Source organism: Otolemur garnettii, unplaced genomic scaffold (assembly GCF_000181295.1).
Source record: "Otolemur garnettii isolate 467f Iridium unplaced genomic scaffold, OtoGar3 scaffold00272, whole genome shotgun sequence".
In the NCBI taxonomy this organism is placed as follows: Eukaryota; Metazoa; Chordata; class Mammalia; order Primates; family Galagidae; genus Otolemur; species Otolemur garnettii.
In genome coordinates this window covers 418928-434128 of record NW_003852667.1, presented here as the reverse complement: position 1 = coordinate 434128, position 15201 = coordinate 418928, and the positions used below count along the sequence as shown (strand labels likewise).

General features: G+C 34.5%; 1 protein-coding gene across 8 annotated transcripts in view; it reads right to left on the bottom strand.

Annotated features, from left to right (window-relative positions):
• Positions 1-2006: 2006 nt before the first annotated feature.
• Positions 2007-15201, bottom strand: part of ARHGEF9 (Cdc42 guanine nucleotide exchange factor 9) — a 290995-nt gene continuing 277800 nt past the window's right edge. For all 8 annotated transcript variants that reach the window (XM_012813510.1, XM_003802991.3, XM_023508746.1 and 5 more), the window contains 2 exons: positions 9099-9167; positions 2007-2247 (listed from right to left, as the gene is read on the bottom strand). In XM_012813510.1, the coding sequence (XP_012668964.1) occupies positions 2066-2247; positions 9099-9167 (251 nt within the window). In that variant the 3' untranslated portion in view covers positions 2007-2065. The remainder of the gene's footprint in view (positions 2248-9098; positions 9168-15201) is intronic.

Sequence of the window (15201 nt, the reverse complement as noted above, 5' to 3'; positions counted from 1 at the left end):
GCTCATATTTTATTTACTATACAAGTCTGACTTGGCTGTAATTGAAGGGAAGCTTACGCAGTTTATAATTTGATTTCCACAGAGAAGAGTCCCAGGCTAGGTAGTTCTCATACAGCTGTGGTTGCTGCTTGGTAAGGTGAAGTCCTTTTGTGATGAAGCTTCTCCCTTATACATCACTAGACAGGCTTGCTCGCCAAAGCCGAGATCATCTTCACTCCTTTATACCCCATTCACCTTGCTGTGAAAGGTCCATCCATTTAAGGATCCATATGAAGAAGAGAAACAGATATTCCTGCACCCATAGGACACCTGCCTTTTTGTGGAAGGGGTTCATTTTACCCAAGGAGAAAGCCTGCCAAAAATGAGCCTGAGGGTAGCATCTCTGCCTTATATCTTACCAGAAGGCAAAGTACCCCTTGGACCCTCACTTACTTGCCTCATATGTCTTGGAATGAGAGGATGTTGGAAACAGGGCCTCCTTCAAGTACCAGAGCTGTTTTTAACTATGCCAACATCAGTAATCTTCCTGTGCCAGGATGGTGAGAGAAAGAAGAAAAACAGGAAGAGGGAAAAGAAGGAGCGAAGGAAGACTGTTCATGCAATCTATTAACAATGGAGGAATTGTCGCACAATTAGGGAGGTAGAAATTGCAAGTATAATATCTAGGATCAAAGTTGTCTCTTTCCATGTCAATCCCTGTTTGTTTGTTTGTTTGTTTTTTCCCCTATAAGAAGTTACTGTCACTTTTTACCCTGTCCACGTCAATAACTTGAAGGCAGCTGATGATCTTGGTCAGATGGGCTCTGTCTTGAACCCCTCCATAGACTCCTATCAATGCTGCCTGAAAAACCTGCAAATGAGGCCTGTGATGACCAGGAGACAGAACTGTCTGTGAGGGAACCATGTCTTATACCTATTTTTTACTGGGGGTAGGCAGATAAATCCCTCCTTCAGGAAGCAGATTCTCAACCTCTTTTCTTCCAGTTCAGATCTTTTGGGCTAGGGGAGGAATAGTTCTAGGAAGAGACCTATAACAAAAGCATCTTGAAAAAGAGAATAAGTGTCTTAAACTGACTTCTGAATGCAAAACTGCAGTGAATCAGCAGTGCTACAAAATGGGAACCCTTAGTGCTAAAAGAAATAGCCCAAATGCAGAATGTTCCCTAAACAGAAGTCTCCTCTAGCATCATTCTATTCTGATACTCCTTTTCTTTTGTTTGTTTTTATTTGATTCCTCCACAATGCCTAAAACAATGCAAAAGCAACAGGAATACTTAGCAGTTATATCACAGGGCACAGCAGACTGTAACTGAGGACAGAGGATGTGTGGCAAAGGCTATTAGGAGCAACTTTAGGGGTGTAGGAACATTTACAGATGATTAGCTGAGGGAAAGGAAAAAGGGATCTTTCCTTTTCTCAGTGAAATGTGAAAGAGGGAAAAAAGAAATTCCAACACCCCCAAATCCATCACATTAAATTAAATTCAGAAGTTATTAGCATCAGTATGTATCATCAGGAAAGAAATAATCAATGCAAACATATCAGTGGTAATAATGACAAGTCAATGAATCACTCACAGGGGAAGAAAAGAGATCATCTCAACAAGAAAAAGGAACAAATAGAAATGTCAATTTCTGAAAGGAACAAATAGAAATGTCAATTTCTGAAAGGAACAAATAGAAATGTCAATTTCTGAAAGGAACAAATAGAAATGTCAATTTCTGAAAGAAAAGGAGAAGGGGACAGGGTAAAAACTGAAAATTTATAAGAAGGGATCACATGTTTGGAAGTTCCTAACAGCTACAGATTTCACTTCCCCAAAACAACAAATTTTTTTGGTCCTTCTCTTTCTCTCTCTCTCTCTCTCTTTCTTCGTGTGTGTCTATCTCTTCTCTCTCTGCATGCACATGTGTGTTTGTGTGTATGTATGTGTACTCAATGGCCTTTGTGTTGATATATGTCCATGTATATGTATAAATTTCAACAGTTCTTCTCCGAAAAAAGGTCCATCTATAAATATAATTTTATTTACTTTATTTTAAAATTATCTGCCTCCCTATAGGTATTATTTTTTGAAAGGGGTTAACCTGCTGAAGTTTTGCCAAAACGGTGACTGGCTGCGTTTGGGTTCGGTGAATTCAAAGACCTGCGACTGAGCGATGCCATCGGGGACCAGGTACTGGCCCTGGTTTAACGGGTCTTGTGGTGGTGGGTATGAAGGAGGAACTGAGCGGGCAGAGTTGACACCTAGAGTAGATGGGAGATCAAAGCAAAGGGTGTAAGTTACATCACAAAGGGTTTCTCAAATTACACAGTGACTACTCTGGGAAGATATAGTTCAAAGCAGATTAGTTTACAGAGTATGAACTAGTATTGCAAATCATCCAAGGGGAAAATTCCTCTTCCTAACAGATTTTGGAATCTGTTGTGTGGCTATTACTGAAACCCCTCATACTTCCACATCTAGTCAGGTATCATTAAGCAATCTAGGGTATTGCCATCAACCCTTTTATAGATAAGGGGATTGAGACCTGGAGGGAAGTGTCACAGTAAGTTAGCAAAAAAGCAAGCCTGGAACCCACACTCTTTGACTTCTCACTTCAGAGCTCTTTCCAAGAGATGTTAATCCTTTATGTAGGTTCTTGGTCCTGCACAAACCCAACAAACTCCATTTAATTCCAAAGGACTTTGTTTTTCTCCATCTCCAACTCCACCCTAGAAGTGTCAAAAGAGACTAAGAAGTACTGACTCCAAGGAAGAACTCTAAGGAAAAAAGGGAATAGTTTTCTAAAAGCATAAGGTACAAGTAATTTACTGTCCTCTCCTGGGTTGACAGTGGTGAACTTTTATTTAATAGGGAATTGACACTGATAGTTAAGGGAGAAAGCAAACTTATCACCATATGATTAATGGTGATATAATCATATAACTTATCACTTATATGATTAATGAAAAGTGGAACAATACTTGAAATATATTTGTAACCTTTCAAAGGGAATAGCTTCAGTGACACTAAGATTAACGACTTTCTTAACTTCAGTAGGTGGGTTTCATTAATGTGTGGGCCTAAAGTGAAAATTTAATCCTGACTTTGTCTGGGCATGGATGTTCATGCCTGTACTCATTAACACTCTGGGAGGCTGAGGAAGGATTATTTCTTGAGCTCAGGAGTTGGAAAGCAGCCTGAGCAAGAACAAGACCCCATCTCTACTTAAAATAGAAAAATTAGCTAGGCGTAGTGGCATATGCCTATAGTTCCAGCTACTTGGGAGGCTGAAGCAGGAGGATGGCTTGAGTCCAGGAGTTTGAAGTTGCAGTGAGTTATGATGATGCCTCTGTACAATAGCAGAATAGGATGAAATATAGAGCATATGACTCAGACATGTAAGGAAGGTGTCCCTGCAATTCCCAAATACCTTCCTTATCTGCTTGCCAGTGTCTGAAATTCCAACACTGTAGCTTCTCTGTAATCCCACTATCCTGGAAAGAGTATCATCTTAAGGCATCATCAGTGCTAATTTCACTTTTTTAAAAAAAGGTCTATTTGAGATCAGTATTGTAGTGGTATCTCATTGTGGTTTTAATTTGCATTTCTCTAATGAGTAATGATGTTGAACATTTTATCACATGCTTAATTATCATCCATATATCCTCTAACATAAAATAACTGTTTGCATATTTTGTTCATTTTATAATTGGAGTATTATTGTTGAGTTTAGGGAACTCTTAATATATGCTAAAAATAGTATTTTGTCAGTTATGTGGTTTGCAGATATTTTCTCCATCCTATAGGTTGTCTTTTCATCCTGTTCACAGAGTCTTTCACAGAGAAAAATTTTCAATTTTGATGAGGTCCAATTCATCAATTTTTCATTTTGTGGTTTGAGCTTTTGATGTCAAATCTAAAGACTTTTATGCTTGGCCCTATATTCTGCAGATTTCTTACTATCTTTTCCCTAATAGTTCTGTTGCTTTATAACTCCATGATTAATTTTGAATTAATTTTTGTATAGGGTGTGGGTTTAGGATCTTTGCTTTTTGCCTATGGAAATCCCATTGCCTTAGCATTATTTGTTGAAAAGTCTTCTCTTCCTCCAGTGAATTTTTTGTACCTTTATCAAAAAGCAATTGGGATTACTTGCAATTTGAAGAATCAATGTAATCTGTACCAAAATTCCAATGACATTTTTTTACAAAAATTAAAAAATCCTAAAATTCTTATGGATCCACAAAAAACCCAAGTAGCCAAAGGACTCTTGAAAAAAAGGGCAAAGCTGGAGGCATCACACTTCAAAATATACTACAAAGCTATAATAAACAAAACAATGTAGTATTGGAATGAAAATAGAAATGTAGACCAATGGAACAGAACAGAGAACCGAGAAATGAATCCACACATTCATAGTTAACTTGTTTTTGACAAACACACCAAGAACATATCTTGTGGAAAGGATAGTCTCTTCAATAAGTGGCACAGGAAAAACTTGATATCCATATGCATAAGAATAAAACTAGACCCCTAATCTCTCATCATATACAAAAATCAAATAAAAATACCAGTAGATTTAAAGACTTAAGTGTAATATTTGAAACTATAAAACCACCAGGAGAAAATATTGGGGGAAAGCTTCAGGACATTGGACTGGACAATTATTTGTTAGGGTGACTTCAAAAGAACAGGAAATAAAAGCAAAAATAGACAAATGGGATTATATAAAACTAAAAAGCTTCTGCACAACAAAGGAAACAATCAATGGAGTGAAAAGAAGACCTGTAGAATGGGAGAAAATATTTACAGAATATTGGTTTGATGAAAGATTAATAGCAAGAAAAAAGAATAATCCAATTAATATGAGAAAATGATTTAACTAGATATTTCTCAGAGAAGACATACAAATGACAAAGAGGTCATTGCTTAATGTCATTAATCATCAGGGAAATATAAATCAAGGCAACAATGAGGTATTACCTCACCCCAGTGAGGCTTTTATCAAAAAGTCAAAAAATAATGTTTGCTGGTAAGGATGCAGAAATGCTAGTGCACTGTTTGTTGAAATGGAAATTAGTAGAAAGTACTACCAGAAACAGTGTGGAGGTTCTTTAAAAAATTAAAAATTGAATTGCTATATGATTCAGCAATTCCACTGCTGGGTATATATCCAAAAGAAATAAAATCAGTAAATAAAAGAGATAGATGTACTTCCATGTTTACTGTAGCACTATTCACAATAACTAAGATATGGATATCCATCAGTGGATAAATAGATAAATAATGTAGTACACAGTATATATATACAATGGGATATTATTCAGCCATGAAAAAGAATAAAATTGAGCTGGGAATGGTGGCTCACAACTGTAATCCTAGCACTTTGGAGGCTGAGGCAGGTGGACTTCTTGAGCTCAGGAGCTAGAGACCAGCCTGAGTAAGAATAAGACCCTATATCTACTAAAAATAGGAAAAACAATTACACAATGTGACAGCCACCTATAGCCCCAGCTACTTGGGAGTCTGAGGCAAAATAATAGCTTGAGCCCAAGAGTTTGAGGTTACTAAAACTAGGAACTATAACATCATGACACTCTACCCAGGATGACAGAGTAGGACTCTGTCTCAAAAAAAAAAAAAAAAAAGAATGAAAAAAGAAATCTTGTCATTTGCAGCAACATGGATAGAACTAGAGGCTACCATGTTATATGAAATAAGCAGGATACATAAAGACAAATATCATATGATCTCATTTTTATGTGGGAATTAAAAAAGTAGATCTCATGGAGGTAGAGAGCATAATGATAGTTACCAGAGACTGAGAAGAACAAAGGCAGAGGAAATAATAAAAGGTTGGTTAATGGATAGAAAAATACAGAAAGAATAATTTCTTGTATTTGATAGCACAGTAGGGTGACAATAGTTAACAATAATTTATGTATACTTTTTTTTAAGTTTTTGGCAGGGGCTGTGTTTGAACCCACCACCTATGCCATATGGGGCCAGCACCTTACTCCTTTGAGCCACAGGTGCCATCCTACTTATACTTTAAAATAGCTAGAAAAGATTTGGAATACTACCAACATAAAGAAAAGATAAGTATTTGATGTGATTGATATCTCAATTACCCTGATTTGATCATTACATATTATATTCATGTATCAAAATATCATATGTACCCAATAAATATGTGTAATTATTATATATCAATAAAAATAAAAAATCAGGCATGTATTTCTGGGTTTTATTCAAATAATCTAATATGTTTACCCTGTCTACCAAAAGGACACTATTTTCATCACTGTAGCTATATGATAAGTGTTGAAACTGGATAGATCAATTAGTCTCACTATTCTTCTTTTTCAAGATTGTTTTAGCTATTCTAGGGCACTCACTGGATTTTATACTGGCCCTAAACCTCTGGAGATGGACACTGTGGATCAGTGGAGGAATCCAGGTTCCTGGGTGTCCCTGGGAGCATCATGTTTTGTGGTGGTGGCCCTGGGTAGCTCCATGTTTTTAGGCTGAATATAATAGATGGATGAGAAATTAGCATCTAGCTTTCAAGTTATGTATCAATTATTAAAATCCCAAGGCTGTGTGAAAGACAAAGGTAAAGGCCATTTTGGAACTAGATCTGGCCCTCTCTATGCTATTCTTTCAGCCAGGGTCCCCCTCACTGAGAACAGTAGACTGAGTTGATAATGCCTCATGATGCTGGAAGGGGACACTAAAGTAATGACTTATCCAATGACATCTCATTGGAGAAATCTTAATAATGCCCCCCTCGTCACTTCCAGGGATGGGTCATAGGAAGGGTTAAGGAAGCTAGCTTTTACAGTTATCTGAAAAAAACACCTTCCTGATCTTTCTGTGTACATGCTGTAACTACTGAATTACTGAGTTTGATAACCATTTCCACATGTGCACCATCCATAAGTCTAAAAATGTAACTATCACTCACTATAGCCCCAGACTAGGAGAATATTAAAGAACAAAAATAGAAATAAGAGAAGATACTTGTAGTAACTCTGGGAGATCAGAAACAAAATTAGTTTCCTTGAAGACAGTAGGGTTGCCATTAAGGGAAGAAAGCTGTTCAAGTGAACCAGTGTTTATCCTAGACAGACTATCTGGGGAAAGAACCTAACCCAAAGGCTTGGTATGAGTTAGCAGGAATATCATCTAGTTAACTTTGGGTTGCTTTGTGAACATTTCTTTGCTTGCAGATTTCTCACTGTGAAGTTAAGCCAATCTTAGATATCCTTGTGGAAATCTGAGCTATGTTTAAAAATTTCTTTTTTACTATGGAAGCTAGTATGATGGAAGAAGTAGAGGAAATCAGAGTGAGAGAAGCTCAGAAGGTGAGAGACTCCAAGATACAGAGGCTGGTTGCTAGGACCGTTTTACAGCCTGAGGACTTCTTAGCTGGCTAAGGCTCTTTTCCACTAATATTTTTACGAGTAAGAGGGACATTCTCTTATAGAGATCTCCTGTTACTACCATGTTTCTCTGAAAATAAGACACTTTCTTATGTTTATTTTTTTCTCAGGGAGACACACTAGGGTTTATTTTCAGGAGATGTCTTCTCATTACGCCAAAATGCATTGCATGGCTATGCAGTGTATCTGCATAGACCCTCATTGGCTCTTTCCTTCATCATTAAAATGGTATCCCTTTTAGATATGGAATTAAAGCCAGGGTGCTGCATAGCCACACCCATCACTAGGTCTTATTATCCAGGTAGGGCTTATATTTAACAAATGCATAAAAATCCTGCTAGGGCTTATTTTTTGGGGTAGGTCTTATTTTTGGAGAAACATGATATAGGTCAAATACTTACATTATCATTTCTCATATTTTAACACTCTAAAGGTCGGAGGTGCCTGGCTTTAATTCCCTATCTAAAAGGAATAACATTTTAATGATGAATGAAAGAGCCAATGAAGGTCTCCTAAGAGCAAGAAGTAATAAGCATTTTTTTTGAAGTAATAAGCATTTTAAAGGCATGTCTAGTTAAAAGGTCCCAGCTAGGTATACTGCTTCATTGCAAATCAAATATTCATAGGCACTAAGCATCCTCAATAAAAGGGACCTTGTAGTCAGAATAATTAACGGTGCATTATGTGGCTGCTAGAATTAAAGCAACTTGAATGTAATCATTTTATATGGTAACTCATTCAGAACCAGAGAGCTCACTGAAAACTAGAAAGATGAGACCTGGGCAAGTAAGGGTCTCATTAAGATTGTGCACCACTGGGACTGTCAGTAACTGAAGCAAGATAGAAAATGACCTCTTCTTTTGAGAATGGAATATCAACAGGACCCTGAGATGGAGAGGAGGAAGTAGTAGACTCTAAGTTAACTGATTTAGGTTCAGAGTCACTTTACCCAAAGACTTAGTTTCCTCATCTGAGAAATAGTGCTAATAGTGCCCACCTTCTCATGATTACCATAAAGATGAATTGAAAGAACTTAGGAGTGGTTGATACTGGATAGGTACTCTAATAAGTAGAAGGTAATTCCTTCCATTTATTCAGCTCAACATTTTAGTTCTGCTCTGGTTTATTTAAAAAGAGGGAAAAATGCTTTATTTATGATTTAAATTGATTTTCAAGGTATTTTTTAAGTACTTTGATTTACGATTCAGAGAAAGTGAGGATATTTCTGCTTCTTCTGTCTTGGTTCATTTTCAGGTTCTGTATTCTGATTTGAGGATTCCTTATGTAGCATGAACCCCCAAATCAGTGGAAGTAAGCTGAACACACATTCTCAATATATTTATTACTTTTAAATAAATTATACACATTTACTATTGTCCATCTGTGTCTAAATTATTAGCAGAAGTAAAGAGAAATGAGTTATATTGTCTTTCTATATTTATGAGCTATCTTTGGACACAACTACTCTATATCATTCCCTTCTTAGCATTAAGCATTAAAGACAATTTTTTTTACTTGTCAACAGGGACACCTGGGAACCTGGACTCCTCCAATGATCTAAGTCCCTCAGAAGAGAAATAAGCGTAGGTATATACAAGCACATAGCCTATGGCTCCCCAGCTTCACATAGAGAATGAGTAGGGCTAAAGAGCTAAAGGCAGCTTTACCTTTCTGTTTAGGGACTTTTCTCACAGTCAATGCAGCCTGCCTCTTCTGGTTTTCAGAGATTTCAAAGCCTAAAAAAGTAAAACATATGATTTTATTATAAAAAAAATATACTTATCGAATGTATAAATTAGTAAAACCTTTTTGGAAAAGTAATTTGGTAAGATGTATCAGAAGTCTTGAAACACAAAAAGTTCATTTCCTTTGACACAGCACTTCACTTCTAGAATTTCACTAAGCAAGTTCATCAGAAACTTGGACATAAATTTAGTTACAAAAATGTATACCAGAGAGCCCCCCTCCCTAAAAAATTGAAAACATAGGCTACAAAGAGGCTATTTATTGGAGAATGATTAAATAAAATGGAAGAAATATTTTGTAATGAAAAACAAAGATACATTAGGGAAATAAATGATGAGTCAAAAGATAATTAGAACAGAAAATGTATATTTATGTAATAAAAAGTTGCAGAAGGCAGAAAAATATCAAATGTAAAGTAGTAATAAAGAAGTAACAGAAAATTTGGCTAAGTGAAAGAAAGACACAATTTTGAAAGAGTGAAAAGACCTTTCTAAGTCCCAGTCAAAATTAAGATACATAGACATATGCCTAGATATTGACTAGTGAAATTTCCGCAATTCAGAACAGAGAAAATAATTTTATAAACTTCAAAATAGAAAAACAGTTTAATCATCAAATAAAAAGTTTAGATTCTTACTAGAATTCTCATCTGAAACACTTGAAGTAATAGCATTCTGAATAAACTCTGGATCAAAAGGAAATCATACCTGAAGTTACAAATTATCTAAACATAAGTAAAAAGGGCATTTTTTATATTACAAATTATAGGATTATAGTTACAAATTTACTCAAAGGAAAATGTACTCTAAATGATTTTATTAGCTTTTACAAATCAAAATAAATAACATATGCAACCAATGAAACAGAAAAAAAGTAAAAAAAAAAAAGGTAAATGCTAAAATTAAGAGAAAACAGAAATAAATTGCAGAAAGGAAAAATAAACCAAAGTAAATTCTTTGAAAAGACCAAATTTAAAGTAATGCAGCCATTATGGAAAACTGTATGAAGACTCCTCAAAAAATAGAAAATAAAACTCAGTAATCCCACTGCTGAGTATACATACAAAAGAAAGGAAATTAGATTATCAAAAGGGTATCTGCACTTCTATGCTTATTGTAGCATTATTCACAATAGCCAAGATAAAGAATCAGCCTAAATGCCTATATAAATGTCTTAACACAATAACTAAGAAAATGCCATGAAGGCTATGTTAACCAGTTTGGTGAAAATATTTCAAATTGTATATAAAACCAGCACACTATAACCCATGATTGTATTAAGGTACACAGCTATGATTTAATAAAAAAAAACAAAAAGTGTATTAACATATACAGTAGAATATTTTTCAGCCATAAAAAGAACAAAATCCTGCCATTTGCAGGAACCTAGATGGAACTGGAGGTCAGTATGTTAAGTGAAATAAACCAGACACATAAAGACAAATGCCACATGATCTTATTAATATGTGAGAGGTAAAAAGGTGGATGTCATGGAGGTAAAGAGTAGAATGTTGGTTATAAAACGCTAGGAAAGAAAGATTCAGGGTGGGGGAATGATGAGAGGTTGGATAATGGGTACAAAACTACAGTTAGAAGTAATACAATCTAGTAATTGATAGTACAGTAGGGAAATTATAGTTAACAATATTTTATTGTCTATTTTAGAATAGCTAGAAGGGAAGATCACAACACCAAGAAAAAAATAAATTTGAAGTGATACATATCCCAATCTGATTTGATCATTACAGACTATATACAGATATTAAAATACCACATGTAGCCTTAAAATATGTACAACTCTAAGAGAATGACATGAAGGTTATGTTAACCAGTTTGACGAGAGTATTTCAAAATGTATATGAAAACAGCACACTGTACCCCATGATTGCATTAATGTACATAGTTATGCTATAAGAAATAAAAAAAATGTACAACTATTATATATCAATAAAAAATAAGAAAACACCAATGATCCCTGATAAGCATGATTAAAATGAGAAAATTTTTAAAATTTGCAATGTTAGAAATGAGAAAAACAGAAAGGATCACATTTGTGGAAGATAGCAAAAAAATAAGATAAGATTATGTGCAGATATATAGTTTATATAAATTTGAAATGCAGAGAAAATTAATGATTTCTCAGCAAAATAGAACTATTAATAGTAATAAATGAACAGGTAAAGAATCTATGTGATGAAAATGATGACATTTTCTTGAAGAATATAGAATAAGACTTAATGTTAAAATTAAATAAAAGGAGAAAAGGGCCATGTTCCTGAAGTTAAAAACCCAATAAAAATGCCAATTCTTCACATATTAACAACTTTAACACAATGCCAATCGGAATTCAAATTATTGATTTATGACAGTGTTTGGGATAAAAAAGTGAATGTGATATTCATATCAAAGCATAAACATTGAAAAACTACTAAGAGACAATAAGAATTAATGAGAATTGATGTTACCAAGCACTAAAACTTTCTAGAAATCTATTATAATTAAAGCAGTATAATCTTGACACAAGAAGTGACAAACAGAATAGAAAGTCTAAAGACAAATACAAGTATATACACATATGAGAAAAGTGGCATTTCAACTGTGTTAGAAATATGTTATTTATATAAAAAATGATTGTGGTGAAAATGGCTATCCACCTGGGATTCCTTTCTTAAGCCTTAAACAAACTATAGATTCTAGATAGACTATAGTTCTAAAAATAAACCAAAATGTTTTTTAATTACAAAATTGTATAGTGTTGGTAAGGAGAGATCTTTTTAAGCAAGATAAACCTAGGAGCCATAAAACAAATGCTACATTTGTCAAAGTAAAAAAAAAAAATAATATTTGTAGAATTAAGTACCATGAACAAACTGAAAATACAAATAATAGGCTGGTGAAAACCTATAAATTCATGGGACAAAGTGTTATTATCCTCAATATAAAATATTTACAAATTTATTTTAAAAGAAAGACAAAAACTAAAAATGAGTACAAAGTATAAACAGGAAACTCACAAAAGAAGAAATCCAAATAACCAGCAAGCATATGAAAAAAAAAACAATTCAGCCTTACTAGTTGAGAAACAGAAAAATGAAACAAATGATTTCATACTGGGAATGCAGATTGTACAACTTTTTCAGAATTTAATATTAAAGTATGTATTAAAATTAAAACTGTTCATATCCTTATGTCTAGTCATTCCAACTTAAATTATCCTACAGGAATAAAAGCACCAATATGTAACAATAAGATACGTACATGGATATTTATTACAGTAATATCTGTAGTGGAGAAAAAAAAAAAGCTGTAAATAAATGACTAGCAAAAGGAAAATACAATCTGTCCGTATCAATAGATTCAAGCAACTGAGAATCTAAACTATTCCAAAAAAAGTGGATGGTTGTATTGTACTGAACACATACAGACATTTTTCATGACATTATTGCCTAAACAATACAGTATAACAACTATTTCCATAGCATTTTCATTGTATTAGTTATCATAAATAATCTAGAAGTGATTTAAAGTATGTAGGAGGATGTGCATAGGTTATATGCAAATACTACACCATTATATATAAGGAATTTGAGCACCCATGCATTTTGGTATCTGCAGGGATCCTGGAACCAATATTCTATGGACACTAATGGATGGCTGCAATTGTTACATAATGTGGAATGTTATACAGCTATTTAAAAGACAAAAGTGATGACATTACTGATGTGTCAATTTGACTAGACCATCATCTTCACTAATACAAGTATTGCTGTGAAGGTATTTTACAGATATAATAAAAGCCCTTAATCAGCTAATTTTATATAAGAGAGAATACCCTGAATTCCTAGGTGAACCTTAATGAATTGTTGGAAGTCCTTAAAAGTAGAACTGAGGTCTCTCCCGGAAAGAGAATAAATTTCATCCACAGAACACAGCTTCAATCAAGTGGGAATTTCATCCTTTTCATGATTTCTCTGACTGGACTGCCTGTAGAGGATAGGTTTGGACTATGTCCATGGCTTTGAATCTGCGTGCGATCATTCATTTCTGACTGCCTGTTCTACAGATCAAAGTAACTTTGTCATCCTTCACAATCACATAAACCAACCCCTTATAATATTTAGCATGACTCTCTTAATACTAATACAACTCCTAGTAGTTATGCTTCTGTGGTTGATCCCTAATTGACATAAGAAGTTATAGGCAGAGGGTATATTCTCTAACTAGAGTGTTACATATACTAAGTTTAAAAACATGGCTCGGTGCCTGTAGCTCAGTGGCTAGGGTGCCAGCCACATACACCGGGGCTGATGGTTTCAAACCTGGCCTAGGCCTGCTAAACAACAATAACAACTACAACAAAAAAAAATAGCTGGGCATTTTGGTGGGTGCCTGTAATCCCAGCTACTTTGGAGGCTAAGGCAAAAGAATCACTTAAGCCCAAGAGTTTGAGGTTGCTGTGAGCTGTGATGCCATTGCACTCTACCAAGAGTGACAAAGTGAGACTGTCTGAAAAAATAAATAAATAAATAAATAAATAAAATAACAACACCAAGTTACAGTTGGGTATACAATGTACACTATTTAGGTGATGGGTACACTAAAAGCCTAGACTTCTCCACTATATGATTTATCTATGTACCAAAAAATAATCTGTACCCTCCAAAATCTATCAAAATAATTTTTAGAAGTTATAAAGTAATATATATATAATTTTTATAATGATAAATAAAATCTTATGTGTGTATATATATTAATATGAGCATAAAGTAGGTATGGAAAGAAGCACACCAAAGTGTATCCATGATCTATGTGTATTTGACTTAATAAAAAAAAAATTAATATTGCTTACTCATACAGCATAGGAATGATAGAGAAAGGGAAAGAATGGTAAATTTTCACCATACACTTCCTTATGTATTTAAATGCTTATAATGGCCATACACTGATTTCATAATTAAAAGATAAAATTATGTCAGTGATGAAAGGTGTGGGTCCAGTTTCAGTCTTCTACTGAATAGAAGAACTATTAGTGGATAACTAATTCTATCAGCAATATTTGTTAAATAAGAATTTTTTTTGAGACAAAGTCTCACTATTTGTCCTAGGTAGAGTGCCATGGCATCATAGCTCAAAGCAACCTCAAACTCTTGGGCTTAAGTGATTCTCTTGCCTCAGTCTCCCAAGTAGCTGGGACTAGAGGCACTGGCCACATTGCCCAGTTATTTTTCTTTTGTAGTTGTCATTGTTGCTTAGCAAACCTGGGCTGGGTTTGAACTCCTCAGCCCCAGTCCATGTGGCTTTACCCCAGTGCATATTTCTGTCAGGCTTATCAAAACTCATATGACAATATGTGGATGGGTTCATCTCTACATTCTCCATTCTATTACATAGATCTAAATATCTATTTTTGCGCCAGTACCATGTTGTTTTGATCACTATAAATTTGTAGTATAACTGTAATCTGACGTGATACCTCAATATTTGTTTTTATTTCTAAGAACTGTATTTGCTATTCATGTTTTTTTATGGTTCCATATGAATTGAAGTACTATTTTTTTTGAATCCTTTAAAGCATGACATTTGTGTTTTGATGAGGATTACATTAAATCTATAGATTGATTTGGGTAGTATATGGACATTTTAACAATATTGATTCTTCCCAGCCACAAGCATGGTACATTACTCCATTTGTTAACATCTTCTGCTATTTCTTTCTCAAGGTTTCATAGTTCTTTTTACAGAGAGCTTTCATGTCCTTTTTAAGATGAATTCTCAGGTATTTCATCTTATTTGGCACTACTGTAAAAGGGATAGAGTCATTGAATTTATTCTCAGCTTCAATATTGTTGGCATATACAAAGGCTACTGATTTGTGGCCACTGATTTTGTATACTGAGACACTCCTATATTCCTTGATCACTTCTAAGAGCTTTGTAGTTCAGTCCCTGGGATTTTCCATGTGTAAGATCATGTCATCTGCAAAGAGCAGAAGTTTGACTTCCTCTGTCCCCATCTGAATACCTTT